Raw genomic sequence first — 21308 nt, 5'->3', positions numbered from 1 at the left:
AGTCCACGCTCCCCGTCAGTTGTTAGTTACATTTGTCACTTGATACATTAAGCGCGCGCAGTGATTGGTTTGAGAAAACTGGAGTCAGAACGAGGGCTGACAGCGCCACCTGCTGGAATGAACGGGAGGGGCGGCGGGAACGCCGGGAGCTGTCCGTGGTTCTGTCCAGGTCCCTGCTACGTCACGTTGGGGCACACACAGAGGTGGCCGCTGCGTCCCCACTTCCTCCTGCAGCCAGCAGGCCGCACGCACGCACGGTGCTTTTCTCTTTCAAGGTCTGTTTTCTCCTGACAGTGGCTCGCTGCCCAGAACTACCATTAAGACGAGCTGTATTTAGTTTTATTATTTTTCTTAGAACTTTTTGGAAACTGGGTCATAGAGTGGTGGCGTTTGAAGGGACCACAGGGATCCTCCAACTCAGTGTTTTCAAAACTCAGTGTCACAGAACCCGCAAAGCTACAGATGTGCCCCCCGTGTCGGGCGCAGTGGACAGAGGCCCCCCAAAAGGTGGAGAGGCAGAGACTGGAACCCCAGTGCACCCCCTGCTGACTGTTCCCGGTGTCAGCTAGGACGCTTTTAGATGCGATAAGAACGGCCTCGCCGACAGCGTGTGTCTCTCCGAAGAAGTCTCGAGGCGGCCGCGGGAATAACTCAGGGGCCGAGCAGAGTCCCCGAGGAGCCAGGTTCGCCCCATTGCCCCCCGTCTCCTCCGCGTCCGGTGCTCACAAGGTGGATCCAGCCACACGGGAACGTAACCTTCACTCGAGAGCAAGGGGAAGAAGAGAGGCCGACTGCTTCTCCCCTGACGAGCCACGAAATCTGCCCCCAAAGGCCCCCTGAAGCGCCCCTCCCGTGTCTTGTCGGCCAGCAGGGACCCATGTGTCCCTTCCTAACGAGGCTGGGGACGGGGAGTCGCCATGTCCGGCTTAGACAAGTCCAAGTCCACCCGCTGGGCCTGGTAGGGCCGTCCCGACGCGATGCCAAGATTCTGCGGAAGCGCATAGAGCCCTGGGCAGCACTGGGCCAGCCCGCGGGGGAGAGGCGGGGAGTGGCTAACGGTTGGGGAGAGCGTCCCCGGGGGCCCCGAGTCTGCCTGGCTTCTGAGCAGGAGGCGCCGCGAGTCCTGCTCTCGCCCGTCCACGGGCGCACGTGGAGCCGGCAGCGAGGAAGCTGGCGCGCCCTCCGACACGGAGGGCAGAGCCGTCTTCTGGCTGGGACCCTGAAGCTCAGTCTCTGTCCCGGGGCAGACGGCGAGCGGGTTTGCTAGCAGCTCTTTCAAACAACTGCAGTTTCCTGGGTTCAGAATTGTCGGCTGTGCCACAGCCTTCACATGCCCCCAGGGGACTCGGGAGACGAGGGGACCCGTGTGGGCATCCAGTGCATGTTACCTGCTGCACATGAATAACACAGTCCTTTGTCTCTGGCCCTCGAGTCTCCCGTCCTCGGCCGGCGCCCCTCCGTGCACCCGGGGGCAGGCCAGCGTGTGACCCAGACCGTGGGAAAGGGACCTGCTCCTTCGCCCCCACCCCCCGGCCTCGCCACCCCTTTCCCCGGCAGAGCAGAGATGGACGTCCTGAAACCATGAGCGCCGCACCAGCACAGCCCCAACGGGGCTCCCGGGAGGGTCGTGCTCTCACAGGAGCTGACAGGACGAAGCTGCAGCTGCAGCGGGGTCTGGGAGACTGACCTTCCCTGGAAGGAGGCGTTGATGTTAGGAAGGCCCATCATCTAGACGAAGAAACGGGGCCCCATGTGACCAGCGGAGAGGAAACCATGGCTGTCTCCCGGTTGGCTCGGGACTGGAGTTCGTCGTCGTAGCAGCAGCAGGAGGGGAGGGGAGGGGACTAGAGCGGCAGGCATCCCCCCAAGTCACACCCGGGGGCTACACTCGATTCACCCCTGAATTCTGTTTCCCCGACGGCTGCTGCTCCCTTTAAAATGAACCGGTCTTCTCCGCTCAGCCCGGGCACCCTTGTTCTCTGGCCGTTCCGACAACCCCCGTTTCACACTGCAGAGATACAGCCGCGGGTTCCTCTACGAAAACAGCGGATTCAGCCTTCGGACCGGGGACACCTTTTCCCTGTCGACGAAACCGGAAATTCGGGGGAGGACCGGTCAGCGTGTGAGTCGTAGGATCGTCAGCCTGTGTCCCAGTCGCCCCTCCGCACACCCCCGGGTGGAGGTCACCGGGCCCCGCCCTGACCCTGGGGGGCTGCTTCACTCACCAGGATGCGTGTGGAAGCGCCATGGGCGTTAAAACTAAAGCTCTCCTTCTTGTGACGTAAAGGATCGGAACTCCTGGGTACAATTGTCGATTAAACTAAGCCCCGCATCTAATACCCCTGTAGCCCATCAAAGTCTCTGCACCTCTGGGAGGGGCCTGACCCAGGGGCAGGGAACGGTGGGGGCCCTGGGAGAGTCCAGCCCACCCCCGCCGATGTTGTTAAATTACAAGTTTTAGTGCTTGCAACATCGTCTCAAAATGGGACTGGTCCAGAGAAGCTGAATTTTCCATGAGCCCGGGGCGGGGAGTCAGACTGCTCAGAGATTAGGCGGAGGTTTACTGGTAAATACAGCGGCTGAATCTCTTCGTAAGCAAAGTTGGAAAGTCTCCTGGCGGGCCCCCTCCCGAGCGTCTGCTGGGAAGAGGCACGGACGGAGGGGCTGTGGGCCTGTGCGCTGCCGCCGCAAGAAAAACGGGCGTTTAAAAACCATGTTTATAAAACACCGGGAACCTAAAAAGAAGCCTAAAGTGTGAAGCAGGAAAACTCACACGCAGAGCTGCCTCGTCCGTTTCCTGCTGTGGGAAGGTGGCTCGTGGCAGGAGGCGGCTGGCGTGGAGCCGACCTGAGAGAGGGCGTGGCCTGTGCTCAGTGCTGGGGGGCAGGCCCGGGGAGGACCCCGCGTCCCGATGGGGAGCGAGTGGGCTCTGGCACAGACGGCTCTGGAAAGGGTGGTTCTGCAGGGACCTGGAGCTTCCCTTCAGACAGCCACGGGGGGTCGGGAAAAGATGCAGGCTGCCTGAAAAAATCGACGACAGTCACCTTGCCCTGGCCAGTGTGGCCCAGCGGATGGGGTACCGTCCTGCAAAGCGAAAGATTACTGGTTCGATTCCCAGTCAGGGCACGCACCTGGGTTGTGGGTTTGGTCTCCCGTCAGGGTGCTTGTGAGAGGCAGCCAACAGACGTCCGTCTCTCTCTCTCTCTCTCTCTCTCTCCCCCCACCCTCTCTCCCTCCTTCTCTTTCTTTCTCTCATCCCCGCCCGCCCGCCCTTCCCTTCTCCCTGACATCAATGAGCATGTCCTTGAGCGAGAATTTTTTTCAAAGATGCAGGTCACCTTCATTCACGTTCATCCACAATTCATACCTCCCTAACTTCCAGGAGGAACCACAATGATTAGTTTAATGAAATGGGGTTTTGTGAATCCTCCCAAAGCGGTAGCTCTCCACTCTAGCTATCTATTAGTATTTTCCAGGGAGCGTTTAAGAAACGCCAGTGCCTCCCGAGGACCAGCTGAGCCCGGACCTGCGGGGAGGGTGCGGAGGGAGGGCGCCACACCGAGCTCTGCCCGGAGCCGTGCTGGCCGCAGGGTCAACGGCCTGGGCTGTAAACGGCCCGAAAGCCGGGCTCGCACCCCAGCTTCCCTGTGCGTTCGGCCTCGGGGCCCCCAGATGTGCTGCACCTCTCCGGACCTCACCTTTCTTATCTGGAGTCAGTGCTGGCGCCTTCTCCACTGGCTTCTAAAGAGGAAGAAAACAGGCGTCTGCCTGGGCCCCCAGCACAGCTCTGTCCCCCGCTGGCTACTAAGGGACTGGCTCCTAAGGGACTGGTACTCGGTCCTCATTCAGATGACTTTGCCGGGGACCCGGCAGCAAGAGACATGCCGAGATTGCTCTTCTCCCCTTGCTGTGACGTTCTTGTGCTGTTTGGTGTCCGGGAGGAAAATACTCAAGGTCTCTTCCCGCTCCCTGCCCCGCAGCTGCCACAGAGGTGTCCTTCTCCTTCGACGTGGGGAACGGGCCCGTGGAGATCGTGGTGAGGTCGCCCACGCCGCTCAACGACGACCAGTGGCACCGCGTCACCGCGGAGAGGAACGTCAAGCAGGCCAGCCTGCAGGTGGACCGGCTGCCCCAGCAGACCCGGAAGGCGCCGACCGAGGGCCACACCCGCCTGGAGCTGTACAGCCAGCTGTTCGTGGGTGAGTGAGGCCGCCGCCGCCGCCGCGCCCCCTGCTGGTCCTGAGACCCTGCCGGGGGGAAGCCGGAGAGCGGCCCCTGGAGTGTCTGGCCAGGCCTCTGGTCATCTCCTCCACTACAGGGGAACGGGGGGGAGGGCTCAGGAGCCCGACGTCCTGTCCTGCCTCCCCGCCTGCTGGGGCTCAGAGTGCTCGTCTGCAGAAGCAGGGGGCAGCCAGGGGCGCCCGGGGTCTGTGCAGTTTGGGGTCCATGGTTTTAGAGCAGGAGAAAAACCCTTTGTTGCTTAGGACACTTGTGACTACAGTAGGAAGGGGGAGGGGAGGGGAGGGGAGGGGAGGGGAGGGGAGGGGAGGGCAGGAAGATGGACTCCCTGAGCTCAGGTCTGCTTGAAACGACGCGCAGATGCCCCGTCCTGTCTGCAGACGTCTCCCGAAGGCTCTGCCTGCCCCGGAGGAGGATCGGCCCCGAGGAGACGAGTCCACCGCAGACTCACGCGGCCTGTGCAGGGCGCGGGCTCAGCCTCCCGCTCCGGTCTGCTTCGCACTGTCCCAGCCGGGCCTAACGTTGCTCCCCGTCAGGTCCCATTGCCATGGCTGGTTAAATCTTACATTGTGTTTTCCGGGAAACAGCACGTTTAGGACATGAGCCATTCTCCCTCTGTTGAATGAGTAAAAACCAAGTCTGAAGGACTTTGAGGCCCACCCCCCACCAGCACCCTGAGTTTCTAGGGGTGACTTGATGAAGTTGGTCCACCCTAGCCGTCTCAGGGCGAGCAGAGCCGGGCCACTGTCACTTGACCCGGCCACTGTCACTTGACCCGGTCACTGTCACTTTCCTAACCCTCGATGGCAGACGCCCACCGAGGGTCAGCACATTGTAACAAAGGCCAGAGTCCCCACGGTGTCTTTCGTGGTTGTGCAGAAATGCTTTAAGAACATTAGAGAGTCACACACACACAAAAAAGGTAAAATCAGATACTCACGTGCTTGCTGCGACGTGGGCAGACCGCAGAAGTGCTGGCCGAGTCCGTTGGCTTTGGAGGTGAGACGGACCCGTGAACAAGTCTGTGGTTGCGGGGGCCGGGGGAGAGGCCAGGCTGTGTGGTGCAGTGGTGCCCCCTGCGCCCCAGTGGGGACCGGCCCCTTCCCAGCCCTTACCTCGATGCACAGTTCTCAGGATCACACGTCGTGTTTAAGTTATTTGCTAATAGTTGACGTCAGGGTCACTGAGCCGGTTCCTGCTAGATCCTGTGAGCGGAGCTCCCTGTGTCAGTAGGTCCCGCCCAGACCCCCTAAGGCCAGTCTCTCCCGAACCCCGCTCGTCCCGGGCACGCTGGTCACGCTCCCCGGTCTGCATCGTGACGGGGGCCCCGGAGACCAGCTGCGGGTCTCCTCCGGCTCGGCCCCGGGTGCAGAAGCCCAGCCTCGCCTTCGTCCCCGCTGTCCCCTGACTGCAGTTGTCTCCAGGAACTGTGCAGACCGAGTGCAGTGAACGTGGAGGGGTGAGGGGACACGTTTATTACGGTCTCAGAAAGCTTCTGGCTTGTCCAGCCCAGAACCACGTGTGAAAAGGGAAGGGGCTGCGGCAGGGTTGGGCGGAACAACTGCGGTTGAGGGACAGCGAGGACGGCTTCTCAGGGAGGAGAGCACGGAGGAACGGGAAGGACGGGCGAGGGCGGACTGAGACGGAGGGAACGGGTTCCGTGAGGTTCTCTTCGCTTATTGGGACCGTAAGTAGCAAGGCCGCAGGTTAACTGGGACTAGAACGGACGGAGTCCTTCGTGTTCAGTGATTATGAAGCCAGCGGCGGCCTTGGGAAGAGACGTTTCAGACGGTGCACGGACCCCAGGAGCGGACACGTCTCTTCACTCGGGAAGGAGTTAGTTCCATGCCCCAGTGGTTTTTACCTCCTGCCCTCTCCCGGGCGGGCACAGTGCGCGGCCCCCAGACCTCTGAGGCCCGGGAACGAGGGGTTCTGCCGTACAGGCCCAGTCCTGGGGACGTGTGTCCTGGCGGGGGGGGGGGGGGGAGGGTTCCGGGAAACAAGCCCAGGCCCCCCGCTGTGAAGTCCCGGAGTCAGCAGTCAGCCGAGACGCTGAGGGCGGGTCCGGGCGCCTGGCGCTGTTCGCGGTGCAGCTGTGGCGGGAAGCGTCACCCTGGCCGCGTGTCACCGCTTTCCTTCTCCGAGTCTTGTGTTTTGGTTTTTTTCTTTCCTCCTCTTGCAACGCAGTTGGGTTGGTTGGTTCCCAGAATTTCTTCCAGCTTGAGCTGTTCCTGATCGCGTGTTTGGAGATGGGACAAAGAGGCCTGGGCTGCCACACGGCGCCCCTTCCACTGTGCCCGCGGCTGGCAGCCCGGGCCGAGCCCCACCCCCGCAGCGCCCAGGCGAGGGGCCACTGACGGGTCACCCAGGGTCCCCGTGTCAAGCAGGGACACGCGCCTGCGTCTCTGGGGGCAGTGAGGTGAGCTGCACAGAGCCCCACGGAGTCCCCAGCATGGTCAGTCCGCACTGGGTCTCCGCTCTGTAGCTTACCTTCCTCCCTCAGCTTTCTTCCTCTGCCAGGTCCCCTCCACCCCGCCCGCGGTGACCCGGTGCCTCAGCCAGCCCGGGGACTCAGAACCCTGGCCTGGGTGGCGGCCGCCGGCCAGACTTTTCTTGGTGTCCAGAGACTGGCTAAGATGCCCAAGGTCATTAGTTATACCAGGCCGGGTTGAGCCAAAACCCTTTATGGCAGAGAACCGCCGGGGAGTTCAGGGCCCCGGCCGTGGAGGGAACGGGGCAGGGCTGTGAGGCCGGGGGCCCGGCGGGCTGCCCGGGGCCTGGCCAGGGAGGGGGCGAGCGTGAGCCGCAGGAGACAGGTGAGCGGGCCACGCGGGGCAGGTGGCTGGCAGGAGGTGAATTCACAACCAGCTGCGGCCGGGCCGGAGCGTGTCACTGCTCCTGGCGGTAACTGAGGGAAGAGGTCAGAGTTCGGGAGGCCCGGAGGCCGCTTCAGGAAGCCCCGGGAAGGGGCCAAGCTCCTCAGTGGCTCTTACCTGGTGACGGGTGTCCAGGCTCTGCTCACTCGGCTCGGACCCCTTCCGAATCGCTCTGGGGGTGCGAGACGCGGGCCCAGAGGGGCTGAGAGAGCAGCTCTCACTCTTCCGGGGTCTTCCGGGCTGCGCGGGGGCCTGGCTGGGGACTCGGGGGACCAGCAGCGCCTCCAGGGCAGATGGGGGCAGGGAAGTGCGGGAAAGGACCTCATTGCCCACCCGTTGTTGCCGAGTCCAGAATTTGGGGTCACCCTTGGCTTCCTGTCTTCCCCTCACTTCTGTCCATCAACAGTACGGCTGTGGCTCCGCCTCCAGACCGTGCCCCAGACACACAGCCAGTGCCCTCTGTCGACGCGGGGCCCACCCTGGCCAAAGCCGCAGGACTCCTGCTCGGACTGTCTCACCTAGTTTCCTAACTGGTCTCCTAATTGGTGCCCTAACTAGTCTCCCAACTAGTCTCTTTACTAGTCCCCTAACTGGTCTCCTTACTAGTCTCCTAACTGGCCTCCTAACTAGTCTCCTAACTGGTGTCCCAACTGGTCTCCTAACTGGTCTCCTAATTGGCGTCCTAACTGAAATTATTTTTTTGTTACGTCTCTGAGTTAATAGTCATATTCAAACTTAAGTCAGTCCCATCTCCAAAGCAAGAAGGTATTTTTCCTTGAAAACTTTCTCCAAAATTATTCTCGCAGAAACAGGATGTTTGCCACCTCTGGAAGTACGTTCTTCTCCAGGTGCCACAGACTGAAGTCAGGCATGACGGAGGCCTGGAAGGAAGGCACAGGCAGTGTCAGAATGTCACGAGAGGCAGCTCCTCAGCCCCCTGGGGCCCTGTTTCTGGCTCTCGGTCCCCCTCCCCGAGACTGAGGTCTCGCCGGTTGGGCAGCCGTGAGACACCGCTGGCGTCCTGATACGGAGTTTCCGCCGCAAGCCTCACCGGCGGGGAGAGGGGACGATGTCACTCACGCCCAGAAGTCTGGAGGTAAACTGAAACGACTTGCTAGATAAAATCTAGTAAAAACAGAAGAAAACAAGAACACTGGAAGAAATCAGTAAACTACCTCCAAAAAGCAAAGCCACGAATAGACCACAGAAGCTGCCCCACGAAGGCCTCGTCCTGCACAGCTGGCCTCGGGGTTAGCAGCTCCGTCCGAGCCTCAGCACGCCCCCCTTCTCAGAGCCAGGAGGCTGCGCGGGAGCCCACGGCTTTCCTCTCAGTGCAAAGACACCCTCCCCCGGCCCCCACCTCGGGTGGAGGCCAGCCCCCCCCGAACCGCCGTGGACTTCCCCACCCTTCTCCCCCTCCCGGCCGGGGCTCGCTCACTCCTGCTGTTCCGGCCGCCCAGTCTACAGGCAGGGTTGGGCCATGGTCCAGTCTACGGGCAGGGTTGGGCCATGTTGAGGGAGCTGTGGCAGACCCAGTTTGTACCTTTTAAAATACACTCCCTGCGGCCGTCCACACCCACTTTCTCCTGACAACTGGAGTGATCAGGTATCGGGAACACGCTTTAGTTTCACCATCAATGTGAAAATAAATGTTTTCCAACAAATTTATCAGGTGATTTCCCATATAGATTTGTCACTCTTTCAGTAAGGACTGGGCTGGACTTTGTGACAGTAAGTGGCACCTGTCACACAGGAGAAGTGGCACGCACTGAGGAGGGTGGGCCCGCACAGCCCCGCAGTCTGCCCTGGGGCGTCTGAGACAGCGAGAGGACAGCGTCCACGGTCAGCAGCTCAAGCAGACGGAGTCGCTTCGCACTGGATGCCTCTCCGTCCCCTCCCCCTTCCTCGCCTCGTTTCCAAGGTCCCCGGGGACGCAGCCCCGCCCGGGCGGGACCCTCACTCCGTCTCCTGGTCCCATTGTCACGCCCTGGCGGTGTTCCTCCGTCATTTTGACTTCACTTTGCTGTTCCCCCTCTTTCCCACGACGCCCGGTTCCATTCCCTCCCCGTCGCTGGGCCCCGGCTGGATGCACGTTAGCTGTGGTGCTGCATGTTCGTCTGAAACGTCTGTGTGTTCCGGGCAGACGCAGAGTATGGCCTTCCTGGGACGTACTCACTGGGCCACACGCCGCCCCCCTCTGTGTTTCCCCCTTCCGCTCAGCCTCAGGGTTCCGAGGTGCATCCGCCGGTGGCTCCGAGAATGTCACGTGGACGCGTCCCATCTGCGTCCACCCCACCCCTCGCAGTGTTGGCCGCTCGCCCTTGTGAGCTCGCGGCATCCCCACCAGGCGACCACGTCTTCCGCACCGTCGTCCAGCTGGGTGAGGAGCAAACGCCCGGCCTCGGCTGCTCTACCCACGAAGAGAACACCTCCCTCGTATCACCACACAGAACTTCAGACCGCCTGCCCCCCCTACCCCCAGACGGGGACAGCTGTAACTGCCTCCCACTCCAGGACCCGCCGACCCTCCTCCCTTGCCACCCATCCCCTGGCTCATGAGTGTCTCGGTGCTCCGTCCGCAGGTCTGTCTCTGGCGTAGCCGAGTCCAGCAGCCTCGTCCTGCTGGCCTGTCTGCCTGGCTACCCACTGCATTGTTCCTCGTGCCCAGCCCCGCCCCCCGTGTGGTCCTGGCCTGCGACACCCCACGGTTCCACCCACAGCCCCTCCGCCAGTGGCTCCCCTTTCCCGCCTCTCCAGCCTCCCCTGCCTCAGGCATCCTTTCTGGCCCTCCACCCTCTTCTCTCAGAGACCTCAGACGTCCCCAGGACTGGTCATCGGAGCGTCTACTGACTCCTCCCAGAGGCAAAGCCCCAGCCTCGACCTGGGGCTAGCACTCGCAAAGGCTCTGAAGTCGGGGTCGGAGAGTGACAGACGAGGTGGCGGGTGGGAAACAGCGCCAGTGGGGACTCTTGGCCCAGGCCGAAGAGAGACCGGGTGCGGCTGTGAAAGAAGTACGTCTGAAGGCGGAGAACAAAGACGGGCGGAGAAGAGGGGGTGTGGGGAGGGAGAGACACAGGGGACGTCGAGACCGGCAGGAAGAAGACGCCTGTTCTGCCCCAAAGGCGAGCAGAACTCCCCAGCAGGACCCGCAAGAGGAGCGATGACACACGGACGTCTCCACAGGAAGTGCACACCCAGAGTTCCAAGCTGGCACACGTGAAGCTGGGGCTCGCACTGGAGTTACCTGCAGTGACTGCTCACGATGCAACACCTGGACCTGGGGCCGGGAGGTGCCGGTGGATCGCTGCAGCCCCTCTCGGCCCCACTTTCGGGAGGGACGCGGGACCGTGACGCTGCTGCTGCTGCTGCAGACCGCGGTCCTCTGAGACGGCGCTGCCAGACCAGTGTCGCAACCCGGCGGTGGCCGGAGCCCACGCTGGAAGTGGCAGCAGCGAGGCCTCGCGCCCAGAGGACGGACTGGTGCCAGGAAGGCGTCGAGGACGCGCCCCCTCTTCGCTGGCCTGAGACCGGCCTGGGCGTTGCTGCCCCGGCTCCGGCTCCGAACCGCGGGCTCCCTGGTCGGCGTCGGCCGCCTCGCAGCTCCAGGGCCCAGGTCTGCCAGGCGGTGAGTGAGATTCACCTCGGGGGTCAGTCACTCCGTCATCCACGTCTCCCGTCCCCAAGCACAGCCAAGCTGGAGACACGTCAGGGGTGGAAGGAGACCCTCCTGCGCTGTGAGCCCAGGGTGAGGGCGGGGGCGCCAGGATGACGCGGGTGCAGGCCTGCGAGCCAGACGGCCACTGACCGGCTGGGGCTGGGGGGTGCGGGCACGTCAGCACTGGCGGTGTCGGTGTCCTGGCCTGCGACGCAGGCGTGGTGGTACGGTCTGCCCCGGAGGGTTCAAGCATGCTCTGTTTGGGGCAGAACCTGGTGCCACCAGGATCCAATCAATCAGTGCTGGCCTTGAAGTAGCAATGTTCTATCCCGCGTGTCCCGCCAGCCTAGGAACTCGGACCCCCGCGCCACCCCCTCACAGGACCACCCGCACTGCGACCGACAGGAGGGCTCTCCGCTGTCGGAAACCCAGTGTTCCCTCCATGTTGGAGATTCCTTGCAGTTTAAATAGTTTGGACTCAACATATTCCTCATGCCCTCTACTTGGAGGACATTGGGAAATCCGTGCAGTGAGGATGAACTAAAGAAAATAAAACTATCCCATCGCGTGAGGTTGTGAATGAGCGCGCGCGAGCGCTGTCTGGGAAAGGCGTCCTCACGCTCACCCGCCGACGTCTGGCTGGCAGAGGCCCCCCCAGTCCATGCCTGTCGGTCACGCAGCGCCGCGCTGCACAGTGCGCCCGACCCCGGAACGGCCCGCCCCCCGCAGAGGCCGGCTGCTCGAGGTCCCCGGCGTGCCCAGGGACCTGGGACTGCGGCCTGCACGCCCGCACTGGTGCCCCGTGGGGTTCCCGTGGGTTCCCGGCGGCAGTTCTCGGTGGTCCTGCACGGAACAGGAGACGCCGCAGGCACGGCGTCCGCCAGCCCCGGGGGCCCAGCCTAGCCGAGCGCATTGCTGCTTTTTTGCCCCGTCACCTGCAGGGGCCAGGTACGGTGGTGGTGGAGCAGAGCCCAGGTCTGCCAGGTTGCTGGGACAGAGAAGTCGCAGCCTGGTTTGCCATCAGCCTTTCTCTGCCACTGCAGGCCCTGGCTCCCCCAGGCCCCAGACCGCCCCACACAGCAGACGAGAGAGAGAGAGAGAGAGAGAGACACCCCACAGCGCCCCAGAGACTCCAAGTCTGTCGTCTCCAGAGGGGCCTGCTGCAGGCCACGCTGGAAGTCAGCCCTTTACTCGTCGTCCCTGTCCACTCGGGCGGCCATCACACGGCACCGGGCTCGGGAACAGCAGAAATCTGTCTCTCGCGGTGCTGGAGGCTGAAAGTCCGAGGTCAGGGTGCGGGCAGGGCCAGCTCCCCTGAGACTCTGTCTTCGGTGTGCGGACCACCGCCACCTCACGTGTGCGTGTCCGCACGTGGCCGTTGTCCCGTGTCTCCTGCGGGTCACTCCTGTGTCTCTGCCTCTCACACAGACGCCCATCAGGTCAGGTCAGGGCCCCACCCTGCGACTCCATTCAACCTGAACCCCCACTTTAGAGTCCCTGCCCCCGGCCACAGCCACGTCGGGGGTGGGGCCACAGCCCCCGGCCCCCAGAACAGCACAGGGGGTGCCCTGAGCCCGGCTCCACGTCTCAGAAAACCCTCGGGCTCCGACCCTGGGACAGCGTGTCTGCACAGCTCCTCCGGGTCGTGACTTTCCCCGTCCGTGCGACGCCACGCCAGGTTGGGTCGCCGCCTCCCTCTGCGCGTGTGACGGTGCGTCATGCATCGTGAACAATTACGGAACTTGCATAATTAATCTTGATTGCCACGCTTGAATAGCACTTCTGTGAAAAGCGATTGCAGATTAAACCCGCGTCTCATCTCCTGTAATCACTGCGGGGCTGACGGGTGCTCGCTCTCCGGCGGCCGCGCACCAGTTTTCTGGTTACCAGGACAAAATTACCACCGGTTCTACTGCAGTAACACCGTTTGCATCATACGTAACCACCGTTTTCAGGACAAAAGACTTTCCTTCACGTCGACTAGATCGGTAAACGTACTTTTCAGCTCACTGGCCAGTTTAATAAATCAGGGGCTATCTAAGTAAGAAAAGAGTATCATTTATTTAGTTTTTTCTTTCCAGAGAAGTGGCATCCCACTCAGCCGCTTTGTAAATTGAGGAGAGAGAGCACAAAACTGCAGTTAGAGAGAGAAGGCAGCAGACACTGATGAGGCTGCAGCCGTGTGCTACAGCCAGTCAGGAGGGGGAGGGGGAGGAGGGGGCAGCCGGGCCGCAGTGCGGTGGAGGAGGAGGAGGAGGAGAGAAGGAAGCTGAGGGGAAGTGGAGAGGGATTTCCTGAAATAGAGACGGAGACACAGGAGCGGAGAAGAGGAGCTTGTCCTCACGGACCAGAGTCATTCAGAGCTCAGGGGGGACCAGACGTCACCTAGTTCAGCCTCCTGCTGTGTGGGTAGCACAGGTGGGGGCTGGGAGGGACCGGGAGGTCTGGGGAAAGCCACACAGCTGACCCCCGACAGTCAGTCGGCAGTCCTGACCGGGGGGGGTGCGCACACACAAAGGCAGGGGGAGAGGCTGGGAGGGCAGAGCCTCAGAGGGCTCCAGAGAGAGGCGGAGGCAGAGAGGCAGGGAAACCGAAAGCTCCGCCCCACCCCCAGCCCTGCCGGGAGCGAGGCCCGCATGCGCCCAGGGTGTCCAGGCCTGTGTCGGAACACCCCCTTGGCAAGGACAAAAGGTGGTCTAAGCGGGATTCGTCGGCTCTGCCTGGCGGCCCTTTTTAAATCTCTGATTTTTTTTGTTGTTGTCATATTAACATTTACTTGGAATCTTTCAACCATCTCTTCTTCAAACTCTCAATGATTGCTGAGACCCTTTGAATATGAATTATTTCCAAATTAAATACATCCCAGATGCTTTAAAAGAGGGGAATGTTAAGAGAAGTGAAATGAGAAAAGTGCTGGAAGAAAACATAGTTGAAGAATTACACGGCTTTGGGTGAAAGAATTTCCGCGTGAGTCCAATACCAAAGGCAGGAGTCATACACATCAAACGGATGTGACTATGTGAACATTCAAAACTGCCACAGGGCAAAAGGACATTATGTACAAATTAACAGGCACACAAACTGGAAGAACACAGTTGTCAAATTTATCACACTGAGCGAAGACCCGAAATATTGTTATAAGTGAATAAGAAATACGACGTATCTTATTCCCCCCCAAAAGAGAAACATACATGAAAAACCAAAATCTAAGAATTGGTCAAACGCAAAAATCATTCAAATCACAGTATTTAAAGCAATGCACATCCCCCCAATGTGGCCCCCCCTCGAGCCTATAAATCCAAAAGGCTCGTGCCTGTATGAGACTGGGCGCGGAGAAGGTGGAAACATCATCCTGTACTGGTGACATGCAAATCGGTAACTTCTTCTTAGAGAGAAATATATTTGTAATGCCTCTGAAACGTACATGCCTTTGTGCCCGGCACTCAACACTTGCAAGGATTATCCCTAGATAAGAACTGGATAGGTGTGCAGAGGTTTTTGCAGGGGTGTTTTTTCTGCAGCATCCCAGACCATGGGAGCTGGAACGAGCCGGAAAGCCCCAGCGGGGTGGAAGAGCAAGAACCAAGTTTTCTCACATTCACAGGGGGAGCTGCTGTGCATCACTTAGAAGGTGGAATGTGGCGTATTAAGTGCAGAAAGGAAAATCTCAAAACTGTGTATATTGGGACCCCGTTTCTTCCTTTGTTTTTGTTTTTTTTACACGTGTGTTCTCGTAGATGAAAGTAGGAAGGGCTCTTTGCTGCAAGGGAGGCTGCATGGTCCTCTTAGAGCGGCGCCAGGGACCCTCTCCTCATCAGGATGTTCGCAGTCTCCACAGTGAAAACCGGTTGCACTTGTAACAAGGGGGGAGAGAGAGGGAGACAGCCAAAGACAGTGGTTTTTAAGTTCTAGCTTATATCGATCGGAAGAGTCGTAACTGGCTAATAATGAAGACGTAAATGGCAAAGCATTTACTGGACAGAAAATGCCTTGGTGAGCCCTTACTGCAAAAAAAAAAAAAAAACAAAAAAAACACAGTTGCTACAATGATGGAAGCCACATTAAAATTTTAGCACGTAAAAGGCGACTAACGGTTTGAAATCCTCCCAAGCCCCAGCCCCGGCCCCGGCCCAGACCCCCCTCAGCACAGAGGCGCGGGGCTGGGCTGACGACGAGCAGACCGCGGAACGGGAAACCCTGCGAAGGGCTTGCGTCTAGTCGCTCCGTTGCCGTCTCCTCTCTCACAGCTTTGATCAGAAAAGGCGTTGGGCTCTTCGGTGAATCCTCTTCCAAACATTTGTATTAAACAAAAAACTCCCTGGAGACTTACTGTTCAAATCTTTCTGCTACCCAGTGACGGGCACTGCAAGCCTTGGGTTTATAAAAATAATACAGTGTTTCCTTTTCGTTCCATTGCTGAGGGTGTACAGGTCCGAGCACATGCTAATCCATCTCTGCCGACAAAGCCTTTGGTCCACCCGCCCTGTCCGATGAGTCTGCAACATTGTACACGTCATTCGACATAACAGAACGAGTGGCAGGAGTCAGTCCCCAGACGACCAGCCTCCCCCCAGCTCCCACGACCCTACGGCCCACCCCATTTCTGAAGACTCCCAGACACGGACCTCTCCGGGGCCCCGACTCTGATGTTCTTCTGCCTCAGGTGGTCAACACAGAGCCAGGTGCAAGACCGTAAACTAGAGACCAAGGCAGAGCTGACACAGTGTTGCCACTCGGAAGCTGGAGTCCGTGAGTGGACGTCTGAGTCTCTCTAAGCCTCAGTTTTCTCGTCTCTACAATGGCTACAGTGGTAGCAGCGCCCACCTACCTTGCCGGGCCGCCGTGAGAATCAGGCGATGAATACATATAAGACATAGAGTAGACTGCCTACTACTTGGCCTTCACTAAAAGAGTAACTTTTATTGACAGTATCTTTTTTCTAAAACCCCATTGTACTTTGTTTTATGATACTAACTGCTATTCACTTTATGTAATTTTCAGAGAAGTTGTTACTCTGAAATACAGACATGTACATAAACTTGAGTTCCTCCTTTTGTGCCAGCTACTGTAAAACACACACACGGCTAAGGTGATTAAATCGGACCCAGTTAAATCCGCGTGGCTGTGATGCTCCTGTGAATCCTCCTGTGACATTGGTTGGGAATATTTTAATATGTTCGTGCTCATGAACCTTTATCCAACTCTGTAACTTGGAAAATCATGACAAACTTGCCCTGTGTGCTGTGTGTCTTGACCTGGTAATAGGTGTGCTGGGGCTGGCCTCGGTGAAAAAGTATTCATTCCAACTCGCAGCCACCCCAGAACTCCAAAGCATTTGTGTGAGACAGGAACCAGGACTTAGGGTCACATTTCAAGTGGCCTTAACCCTTCCAGCCATCGACTTGTTAATTATGTGAACCCAGTCACGCCTCCCTGCCTTTGTGTATTTCTTCCAGTAGGTAGTGGTGTGGAGCTGCGTGCCTCCGGACTGAAGAGCAGGGGACCTAGGGATGTCTGTGAACTTCTCTTCTGTGGGGAACCACACGAGACTTTCAGATCAGCTCATACAGTTTTTGTGCGCCTCCAAGCCAATTTATGCAGCTCGGAAGACAGGCTCTTTTAATCAGGCATTGCAGCCTAAGGGGGGAAAGCGTCCAGTTTCTCTGTTAAGCAAGACCAAGTTCAAAGTTGGAATGCTAGCCGCACTGGGCTGTCTCGCCTCCTGCCGCTCTCGTTCAAGGCCGAGCTGAGGCCCCTCTGTCTGAGCCGCCTGCCCTCTGTCGTCCCCAGGTGGTGCCGGAGGCCAGCAGGGCTTCCTGGGCTGCATCCGCTCCCTGAGGATGAACGGGGTGACGCTGGACCTGGAGGAGAGAGCGAAGATCACGTCCGGGTTCAAGTCCGGGTGCTCGGGCCACTGCACCAGCTACGGGGCCAACTGCGAGAACGGCGGCCAGTGCGTGGAGAAGTACCACGGCTACTCCTGCGACTGCTCGCGCACGGCCTACGACGGCACCTTCTGCAACAAAGGTAAGGCGGGGCCGCGCGCAGCCGCTCACGCACGTCCTCCTGCGTCTTCTATCGACGCGGTGAGTTTCCAGCCGCTCGCCAGCCGGCGTGCCTGCTGCGTTCTGAAGGGGAGGCGGTCAGAATCCTCCTCCCCCCCTCGGGGAGGGAGTCCCCATCGGCCCCCAGTCTGTGGTTTAATAAGATGGGCGAGAGAAGCAAGTTCTGAACTCCAGCACACGGGGCACCGACTGCAACGTGGCCGTCAGATACCCATGTCACACCTTAATGGTGAGCGACAGAGCGAGTGGCCTCTGAAAGGGGACTCGGGCCTGGCCCCCGCGCTGAGAGGGGTCAGAGGGGTCAGCCCAGTGGACAGGTGAGTCGCTGCAGGAACTCAGTGAACGCAGCCCAGGGTCTTAACACCCACCGCAGCCGCACCTCCGGCTGCTGAGAGACGGGGTTCTAGCTGGACGCCCGGAAAGCCTCTGGCCCGGTGATTGTCACGCTCCCCGTTGTGACTCTCGCCCCGGAGGCGTCTGCGCGTGGTGCTCAGCCCCAGCTCTCCTGCAGGAGCACCGAGGTGCCCCGGCTCAGCGGTCAGCGCAGGGCCCCTGTTGCTGCTGCTGCTGTCATCATTCCGGCTCGAGTGGTGCCTTTAATCCCCAACGAGCTCTGCGGGCCGGCCAGCAGACTACCAGGGCCCCACGCGTGGGCGTGGCGTGTCCCCCGTGGTTCACTCGGCTGCGCTGTGGCCTCGCTGCCCCTGGGTGGACAAGGGGGCTGGAGGGAGGCGGCCGGCACCTTTCCCGCGCTGCAGTCCAAGTGCACGTGAACCCCTCTCCTCTCTCTAAACGAACGTGCAGCACGTGGGTGGCTGTTCCTCTCTGCGGTTGGCGCATCTCTTCCTAGGAAGCTCTGCGTGCGCAGCCGGTTCCTGCTCTCAGAGACCGGTGGGGGTCACTTCGCTGGCAGGGCTCACACAAGGCGCCGCACGGAGGGAGGGATTACTCCATAACACGCTGTGCACACGCGGGCTCCTGGCCGGCGTCGCCGTCCGGGGGGCACACGGGTCGGGTCAGACGGGGTTTGAGGAGCGAGCAGGAGCCCCGAGCGGAGGCGGGGAGGAGCGCGGGGCCGAGGGAGGCCGCCGCCGCACGGGATGGTGTGACTGCGGCGTGTGCTTCTGCTCGGAGCGGCGTGGTTCCGTGGTCTTCCCGTGGCACGCGGCGGGACGGGTCTGCAGAGCACGTTAACCTGGCACTCGTCGGAATGACGGTCTTGCGATCACCACTCACTGTGCCGGATGCTGATGCAGTGCCGCCGTCCGCTGCCAGAACGAGGCCTGCGTGCAGCCAAGGAGGCGCTCATGCCTGAGAGATCCCGCCGCCCAAGGCCCGGTTAAAGAAAGCGCCGAGCCCCTTGTTTTGGAGAGCTGGGTTACATGCGTTGCTCGTGCAGCAGGCCCTCCGGGGCTTGGTGGGCAGCGTTCACCAGGGGAAGGCGGCTTCGCCCACCTCTTATCATCTCCTGCACGTTAGCGCCATGATTTCGGCCGACACTGCATCTCCTTTCTTTCACGAACCTAAAAAGACTCAGTCTAATCCGTTGTCCAGAGGATTTCGCTTTTAAATTGCCCATGTTCTCATCCTCCCTCCGAGCGGGCCCACTCACCGACCTGCACGGTGCCCTTGGGCACTTGCTCACGTCCACAGTGTGTGCGTACGGGCCTGCCCTGGCCGGCAGGTCCTCCATCCGCCTTTCTCTGGGTGCACGGCCCACGGGCAGCCCCGGTCCCGGCTCTGGCCCCTTCCTGGGCGCCCCTGGCCGAAGGAACTTCACTTTCCCAAACGACCAAGCCTGCCAGGTTTGGGGCCGACCCCTCAAATCCTTTTAGTCAGCCCATTGCAGAGATCAGCCTGGCTTTGAACCCATTCACATGTTTTTACTTCTGTCAACTGCAGTTGATTGTAATACCGGTTTATTTAGGTAGATGGTATTTAATTCTTTTTCTCTAGTTAAAACCAAATCCCAAGGAAGTGGAAATGGTCAGGGCCTACTGAGCGCTCTGCACGCCACCCCTGGCCGGGCGTTTTAGATGTGCCATCTCCGTGTTCCTGGGAGCCCTGGGCGCATGGTGTAGGGAAAGGTGTATCTCAGCCTGAAGGCGCCCTCCTCCGGACCCTTACACGTGCTGAGCTCTCTGGACCTGGCGCAGCTCCCAGTCTGTTCCAGCCCCACAAGGCAGCTTCTCAATGAAACTGAACTGTCAGCAGTAAATTTTAACAAACCCGTATTCTGTGTGAATGACGTGAGACCAAGTGGCCTGATAACTAATCACTTGACTCCCTCACATGCACTGTCCCTAACTCTCGTGAGACGCGGGCACGTTTACTGGAAACCCGCCACGAGGGAGGGGGGTTGACAGCGAGGAAGGCCCAACACAGGGGAGGCAAGGGTGGGAGAACAGCAGACACGTGGTCCCAGATACAGAGGGCACTCGAGACAGAACTAACTCGCCGAGTGGAACCTGGGTGCGACCCGGTCTCTCTGAAGGCGCTGACGGTGGAGCTGCTCTGGAAGTCCCGGCCGAGGGTGGCGTGCTCGATAGCGGTGGGTCGCATCTGTGCGTGGGGGCAGGAGTTTGAAAAGCATTTCTCCTCAGTGAATCTCAAGCCTGAAAATTCAGGAAGCCCTGGGAACCTCACGCATGACAAAAATAAAAACTGCTTAAAAGTATATCATTAAAATCAGAAGATAAGATTTTAAAAAGATCCCAATTTCAGAGAATTGTCCCTGAAATAATACAGTTGATCTTTACGAGAAGTATTGGGTTGTTTTTCCAGTGGCAAAATTAGATTGCTTTGGAAAATGAGGAGTGGACAGAACACTTTAGGATTCAGACTGGTTTGAAGAAGCTTTCCTTTCTTTAGTTTCCAATATGAAAAAACAGGGAACTATAAAAATGGGCCGAATACGTTAACTGATGCTTCACCGAAGAAGACACACAGATGGCAGGTAAGCCCGTGAGGAGATGCACCACGGCACGTGGGGACAGCAAGGTGCCAATGAAAGCCGCAGTGAGAAACCGCCACGCGCCCGCTGGAACGGCCCCAACGGGGAGCAGCGACACCACCAGACGCTGGCGAGGATGCGGAGCGACAGGAAGTCCTCACTTGCTGCTGGTGGGGGCGCAGAAGGGTGCAGCCACCGTGCAAGGCAGCTCGGGGATTTCTCACAAAGCTAAGGGTGCTCTCACCTGTGATCCGGCATCGTGCTGCTTGTTCCTTACCCAGAGGAGCTGAGAACTCACGTCCACACAGACATCTACATGTGGATGTTTGCAGCAGCTTCATTCATGATTGCCAAACCCCAGACGCAGCCGAGATGTCCTTCCATAGTTGAATGGATAAGTAAACTGTTATATCACCAGACACTGAGCTGTGTCATTCGATGTTAAAAATCAACGAGGTGTCGAGCCATGAGAAGACATAGAGGAAGCTTCAATGCATATTATCAGGGGAAAGAAGCGAATCTCAAAAGGCTACAGACTGTGATTACAACTATGTGACATTTTAGAAAGGGCAAAATTTTGGAGACAATAAAAAAAATCAGTCATTGCCAGGGGGAGGGGGAGGAGGATCGGTAGGGGGAGCACGGAGGATTTTTAGGGCGGTGGAAATGCTCTGTACGGCACTGTAATGATGGACACGTGTCATCATGCGTCGTGCGTCACGCATCTGCCCGAACCCACAGACTGCACGGCCCCAAGAGCGAACCCTACCGTGAACGAGGGGCTTTGGGTGATGAGGATGTGTCGCTGGACATTCGAAGGTTGTGACAAACGGACCGCTCTCGTGGGGGATGTTGCCAGTGGGGGAGGCCGTGTGTGGGGCGGGGTGCAGGGTGTCTGTGGGGAGTCTCGGTACCTTCTGCTCAGTTTTGCTGGGAACCTAAAACAAGTGTCTTTAAGAAGAGAATAAGGAGGGGTTTTGTCCCTTTGCCAAAATTTTATTATCTTCCCAGCTTTGTCCCTAACCCTCGCCTCCTGAGAATGTTTTATTTGCCTTACGGTACATGCATTCTTCGTACTTCTACTTTAAAGATGCCCCTTTGCAGAGAGGTCAGCATACTAACATGTAAGTAACAGTTTCTCCCTGCTTTGGTTAAAGGAGGTCGTCTAAGAACTCTTTATTAACTTTAACATTACCAGGTTTTATGTTAATATTCCCAAGTTCAGAGTGGCCAAGCGCAAACACACTTCCTTTAGACTCGGACAGACGACTTACCACGTACCCTGCAGTAGCTAATACGACTTCCTTCTCGTCGCCCAAAAAGATGGGTCACACAAACCTCAGAGAAGGGCCACCAGCTCCAGCCCCTGTGTGGCTCACCCTCTCTGCCAGCTTCCTGACACCGGACCAGTCTCTTAAGTCCTCTGTTCCTTGGCACCCTGTCCCTGGGACCAGCCACACAGCCAACTCCATTCTAAACTGACTTTGGGGGCTTTTTTTTACATTTTTTTATTGTTGTTC

The 21308-nt window shown here is 59.0% G+C and overlaps 1 protein-coding gene across 1 annotated transcript in view; it reads left to right on the top strand.

Moving 5' to 3' along the window:
* Positions 1 to 21308, top strand: part of CNTNAP2 (contactin associated protein 2) — a 1612013-nt gene that overhangs the window by 1458849 nt on the left and 131856 nt on the right. The window contains exons 17-18 of the mRNA XM_045834058.1: positions 3981 to 4199; positions 16561 to 16797. Coding sequence (XP_045690014.1) covers positions 3981 to 4199; positions 16561 to 16797 — 456 coding nt within the window. The remainder of the gene's footprint in view (positions 1 to 3980; positions 4200 to 16560; positions 16798 to 21308) is intronic.

This window comes from Phyllostomus hastatus, unplaced genomic scaffold (assembly GCF_019186645.2).
Source record: "Phyllostomus hastatus isolate PE091 unplaced genomic scaffold, TTU_PhHast_1.1 phas_contig_1021, whole genome shotgun sequence".
Classification (NCBI taxonomy): Eukaryota; Metazoa; Chordata; class Mammalia; order Chiroptera; family Phyllostomidae; genus Phyllostomus; species Phyllostomus hastatus.
Note: the sequence above shows the minus strand (reverse complement) of the source record. Positions and strands in the feature narration are given on the sequence as shown.